The sequence below is a fragment of the Eriocheir sinensis genome, unplaced genomic scaffold, assembly GCF_024679095.1.
Source record: "Eriocheir sinensis breed Jianghai 21 unplaced genomic scaffold, ASM2467909v1 Scaffold361, whole genome shotgun sequence".
Classification (NCBI taxonomy): Eukaryota; Metazoa; Arthropoda; class Malacostraca; order Decapoda; family Varunidae; genus Eriocheir; species Eriocheir sinensis.
The window spans coordinates 72,084-78,476 of NW_026111678.1; the positions used below are offsets into that span (position 1 = coordinate 72,084).

Here is a 6,393-nt window from a genome sequence, read left to right on the forward strand (position 1 = left end):
CCTTAGACCACTAGCACAACCAAGGATGGGCCGGGCCACACCCGTATACCGTTGATGAGGTTTCAGGCCTTGCACCCCCAAAGTTTCTCTTGTCTTGTCTTTTTCTCTGCCCTCCAATCTCCCTGAACATATTTCTGGGTGTGCCCTTGCCATTGTTTAGCAGATTTTAGCGACCTATTTTAGAGACACAAACTATTCATTACTGGGTAAATTATCATGTCTTTTTTGTGGAGTTAGTTATCACCAGGAAGCAATTATGAAAGTACTAGAGTTGATTTGGTGAGTCTCATACTTGGGTTGACAGTTCACTCTCCTCTGTAATAAGAACATAAGAACATAAGAACGCAGGAGTCTACAAGAGGCCGGTAGGCCTGTACGAGGCAGCTCCTTTGACCCTAAGCTCCCGTGTATCTAACCCACCTAATATCGCTGTCCATGAATTTATCTAGTCTATTTTTGAATGTGACAATTGTATTGGCACTCACCACATGACTGCTAAGCCTATTCCACTCATCCACCACCCTGTTAGTAAACCAATTTTTGCCTATGTCCCTGTTGAATCGGAATTTATCCAGTTTAAACCCGTTACTTCGTGTCCTACCCGGTTCTCTTACCAACAAAACCTTATGAATGTCTCCCTTATTAAAGAATGATAGGCTACTATCCCCAGCGGCAATCATAGGTTACAATTTTAGCAGAGTTAGGTTACCATCCACTAGGCTAAAACGAGTCTGTTAGTTTGTAAATAGATTTGGGAGTGAAGACGGCTGGACGATATATGCCGCAGAGCTTGTTATAGTGAATTCTGGGGTAAATTTGCTGTAGCTGAATTATTGTGGTAATAAACAGATCCCCATTAAAAGGCATCATAACATACCACAGGAAATAAGTAATATGCATCTCAAAGAGCTAAGCAATGACCCATTCTTTGCAACATGCATTATATGTTTGTTGGATATTTTGGTAATTTAGTCATCCCATGGCTCATTCTTGTCTCAATGATGTATTAAGGTATTACATTTACTATTTAGTATGCTAGTTTTACTGGGTGTTATAGATGATGTGTCTAGTAAAGGTAGGGTGAAGTTGGGGGCATACGCATAGCTGTGTGTGGCCTCGGTGCTCATCATGGTAACCTATTGCTGGTAAATTAGCAACACCCGTCAAGGTTTGATTCATCACCCAGTTGTATTCCCACTCATAGTTTCATAGCTACTACAATTGAAAAAGAATTTTATGATTTTAGGTTGAGGCAAAATATATATATATATATTGATATTTATTTCATGCAAAAAGGTTAAGTGAAAAATATATAATTACTTCATTTTCTACTTATAGCACATCATTAAAACTAGAAAATAAAGGTTCTTTGTCCATAGACTATAAAAAATTCTCTCTCACCTTGAAATTCAAGTTATTTTTTGGGTATTGACAAGAGAATAATGTTTCTGTTTTTAACTCAAATATGCACTTTTTTTTATTTATGTAACCTAACTTTACTAAAGTACTGACTCATATGTTCCTGGCACAAGTTGAGAACATAATGAAAAAATGGGCATTGACATATACATTATTAAATATTTAAATGTGTTAAATAGTGTACTGGCAATAAAATACAGGAAATCATGGAGCAAATTGGTGTATGGGTGTGTTTCGTTAAGAACTCGGTAGAGTTCTTCCAAGACAAAGGCACTGCCCACTGTCAAAACACATTCCACTATACCTAGAAAATTTCCACGGCGACTGTTGGCTCTCAAGATATAGCTGGAAGCCAGACTCTTTCACGGGTCATCAGAGTTTTGAGAGAAGTCTTGGGCTTTCCAGGATGTGACACACACACACACACACACACACTCACATACACACAAACACACAATTATATACTTTGAGAGTAAAAATAGTAAAGTTGGGGGGATACGCAGTAGCAGCGCATGGCCTCGGTGCTCATCTCCGTAACATTGGCCCTTGAGACTGTGGTGGAAGGGAGCCCCCATTACCCCGGGACACAGGGCCAGTGTGATATCTGGGTTACCACATATCACCTTCCCCAGGTACCCATTCATCGACCAGCCTGAGAGGGAGGATGAACAGCTGGGTGAGTGTGAAACAGCGTTAAGGCAGGAAAATCTAAACATGGCGGACTTAAGATTTTTTTGTGAATCGCAAGATACGACATTCTTATTTCCGCCATATTGGATCCACTTAAGATTGTCGTATCTGCGAGGCGTTAGTGAATCTGGGCCCTGTCCTCCTCCTCCTCCTCCTCCTGTGGTGGCTTATAGCAGCACATGTAGTGTGCCGGGCTGCACTGTGTTGTCAGTCTGGGCAGCAGCAGTGTTCTGGGCTCATCCACTCATTGTAATGTTGGTTTTCCAGAGTGGTGGCACTGCCCGGCACTTCCTCAAGAAGGCTCTCCTGCCCCTGACTGGCTGGTGTGACAGTGTTGGCAGTCTGCTGCTTCTTGGTGAGTGACATGTTTTCTTTTTTTAACATCAGAGGACACGGCTCAATGGCGACAAAAAGAGTACCAAAAAAATAAGCCCGCTACTCACCGCTCCCACATAAGTAAAGAGTAGCCAAAAGAGAGGTCAATTTTGGGAGGAGAGGTGTCCTCATACCCTCTTCTTGAAAGAGTTCAAGTCAGAGGCAGGAAGAGATACAGACGAAGGAAGACTGTTCCAGAGTTTACCAGTGAAGGGGATGAAAGAATGGAGATGCTGGTTAACTCTTGCATAAAGGGTTTGGACAGTATAGGGATGAGCATGGGTAGAAAGTCGTGTGCAGCGGGGCCGCGGGAGGGGGGGGAGGCATGCATTTTGCAAGTTCAGAAGAGCAGTCAGCGTGAAAATATCAATAGAAGATAGAAAGAGAAGCAACATCGCGGCGGAATTTAAGAGGTAGAAGACTATCAGTAGGAGGAGGAGAGCTGATGAGACGAAGAGCCTTAGACTCCACTCTGTCCAGAAGAGCTGTGGAGGGAGCCCCCACACGTGAGAGGCATACTCCATGTGAGGGTGTATGAGTGGACAGGACAGTTTGTTATGGAAAGAAGATCATTGATGAATAACAGGAAGGGAGTGGGTGATAGGACAGAGCCCTGTGGAACACCACTGTTGATAGGTTTAGGGGAAGAACAGTGACCGTCTACCACCGCAGAGATAGAACGGCCGGAAAGGAAACTGGAGATAGAGGAACAGAGAGGGATAGAATCCGAAAGAGGGCAGCAGTTTAGAAAGCAAAGACTGGTGCCAGGCTGCCTGTGACTTGAACTCTTTAATAAGGAGGAGAGTATGAACACACCTCACAAAATTTTCCCCTCTCTTTTGGCCACATTCTCCATAGTTAGCACCAGGCTTTTTTTATCATTATTAGTGGTATTTGTTCTCCTTGGGCTGCTTCCTTTACAGTAAGACTTATTATGCCTAGGCCCACCTGTAGGGAGATGCAATTTGACCCAGTACAGTAAGACTTCTGCCTAGGCCCACTGTAGAGAGATGCACTTGACCCTGTACAGAAGTGCTATTTGGCCCCACATACCAGAAGATAGCGTAGTAACATCTAAATTATTTTATGTATATATTTTTTTACGGCAGAGGAAGCAGGTCAAGGGGCAAAGAAAGTACTATTGAGAAAAGAAAGCTTGCTGTTCACTGTGTTTATCAGAGTGGCCAAAAGAGAGGTCAGCTTCAGGAGGAGAGGTGTCTCCATACCCTCCTCTTGAAAGAGTTCAAGTCATAGGCAGGAGGAAGTACAGACCAAGGAAGACTGTTCGGGAGTTTGCCATGAAGGGGATGAAGGAATGAGGATGCTGGTTAACTCTTGCATGAGGGATTGGGACTGTTGTTTCTTTACTGATATCTTTATTAATTGAAATGAAACGTGTTGACTCAAAAAGGTTTAGTGGTTCACCATTTTGGTACAGGTTTTGTATCAGTATTAATTATTTAACCCAGGATTATTTACCTTCAATACATCTAACTATCTGTCTACTACTACTACTACGGGCCTCCATCTATTAGAGTTGCGTTGTGAGCGGTATATTCTCTCATATCCTTTCACAAAGCAATTCATTGGCCCCACCCCGCCAATGACTGTGGCCGACAACCATCTTTATTTAATATTACAAACTTTACTAAACATTTTATTTTTAAGCTAACAGAGCTTGTGGTTGATACGACTATCAACCGCCGTCGCCTCAAAGTCCAGGTCGGCAATGTGGGTGGTTTTGGGTGCAGGCGACCTGGTTCCTCTCAGGCAGACCAAGGCTGACCTCAGGAGGGAGAAGGACAGCCTGCATCTCATCCAGGCGACCACACTGCTTCTTGGCTGCTGTTTCTTATCCGCCAGTGTTTCGGCGAGTCTTGCGTAGAAGCTCTGCGCCCTTGGTCCCATCCCTCCTGCCGTTGTGAGTACTACCGGGGTGAAGGAGCCCTGGTCCACATTCTGTATTCTTTCTTCATATGCTCTGTTCTTCTCTTGTTCGTTTCTTCTGTGGGCTGCATCAAGGGTCAGGTCTCTGTGGCAATGGGCCATGGGATCAAAGATCCTTATGTCAAAATATGCCCTTTGTCCACGAGTCCAAAACCCTCTGGCGCTAACATCCACTCGTGCTTCGTTCAAAACATTAGCGGTGCGTCTGGCGAGGTGTTCGCCTTGCAGAGGGAGCAGCATGGGTTCCACAGTCACGTCGTGGCAGACTTCTTTCAGCATCTGAGCTGTTACGTCTCTTACTTCATCATGTCTCATGCAGACGAGACCTCCTCTCTTGCATGTCATGGCATGATTTTGGTTGAAGGGTGAGCCACATGTTTGGGAGCCCATCCACTGGCCAGCCATACCTGAGGGCAAGGGCATCAGTAAATTCTTTTTTGTTTAAGTTGAAGCCTTTTGCCCTGATAGGTAGTGTGGTTAGCCAGTTTGAAGCGCCCACTTCCTGTGCAATATCTGTCCTCCTCCTTGTGTCTTCTGGGAGTTCTCTCATTAGGTCAATCAGATAGTATCTCTTTTTTTCTTTGTTTATTGATATTTCAGTCCTTAGTGACCTAATATATTGAGGGTTGTCTTCTCCCTTTCATTTTGATTGGTAATATATCCGGTCAAAGAGGCTGTGATTCGGATTGAGTTCCTGAATTCAGACTCGGCCAGATTTTTGGGGTGTGGTGATGCTGAGCCCACCCATTTTTGGCCAGCAATCTTCTCTCCTGGTCACTGACATCTCCCATTTGCTATCGCCGGTATGAAGGTGTTTCTGACAGCATCTTCCAGAGGTTTTAGTAACGGAGCAACATCAGAACTGTCCTCATGAGGCTACTACTACTACTACTACTATCCCTGTACACTTTAGACTATCCCCACGGTGTCTAGAAGGCCTGTTATCCGACTATGCGACACCCCACAAGGCCACTACTACAACTACTATTACTACTACTTATACTACTACTAATACTATTCTCTCCCCTACAGAAGTCCGGTGTCCCAACCTCACTACAACGCTGACTACTGCCTTAAGTGTGGTAGTGGAGGATAGAGGCCGAGTGGAGGCTACAGCGGACTATTCCTGCGAGAAGGGGAGGAGGATAGTCGGGAATAGTCAGCGGAAGTGTGGTAGTAATGGTATCTGGAGGCAGTCAACCGCGCTGTGAATGTAGTAATAGTAGTAGTAGTAGTAGTAGTTCCAGTAAGTAGGTGATTGTAGTAGCTCTTGTAGGGTGTTGAATAGTAGTAATAAGACTATCCTAAGACTAACTAGACTATTCCTAACCCCCTCAGATGTAGTAGTAGTAGTAGTAGTAGTAGTAGAAATAGCTTATGTTGGGTGTTGAATACTACTAACAGGACTATCCTAAGACTAACTAGACTATTCCTAACCCCCTCAGATGTAGTAGTAGTAGTAGTAGTAGTAGTAGTAGTAGAAATAGCTTATGTTGGGTGTTGAATACTACTAACAGGACTATCCTAAGACTAACTAGACTATTCCTAACCCCCTCAGATGTAGTAGTAGTAGTAGTAGTAGTAGTAGTAGTAGAAATAGCTTATGTTGGGTGTTGAATACTACTAACAGGACTATCCTAAGACTAACTAGACTATTCCTAACCCCCTCAGATGTAGTAGTAGTAGTAGTAGTAGTAGTAGTAGTAGAAATAGCTTATGTTGGGTGTTGAATACTACTAACAGGACTATCCTAAGACTAACTAGACTATTCCTAACCCCCTCAGATGTAGTAGTAGTAGTAGTAGTAGTAGTAGTAGAAATAGCTTATGTAGGGTGTTAAATACTAGTAACAAGACTATCCTAAGACTAACTAGACTATTTTTAACCCTCCCAGATGTAGCAGTAGTAGTAGTAGTAGTAGAAATAGCTTATGTTGGGTGTTGAATACTACTAACATGACTA

General features: G+C 43.5%; 1 protein-coding gene across 1 annotated transcript in view; it reads left to right on the forward strand.

The window, feature by feature from the left end:
* LOC126991913 (uncharacterized) overlaps nucleotides 1-6,393 on the forward strand; it is a 125,127-nt gene that overhangs the window by 62,261 nt on the left and 56,473 nt on the right. Inside the window, exon 9 of the mRNA XM_050850591.1 lies at nucleotides 2,377-2,464. Within this exon, the coding sequence (XP_050706548.1) occupies nucleotides 2,377-2,464 (88 nt within the window). The remainder of the gene's footprint in view (nucleotides 1-2,376; nucleotides 2,465-6,393) is intronic.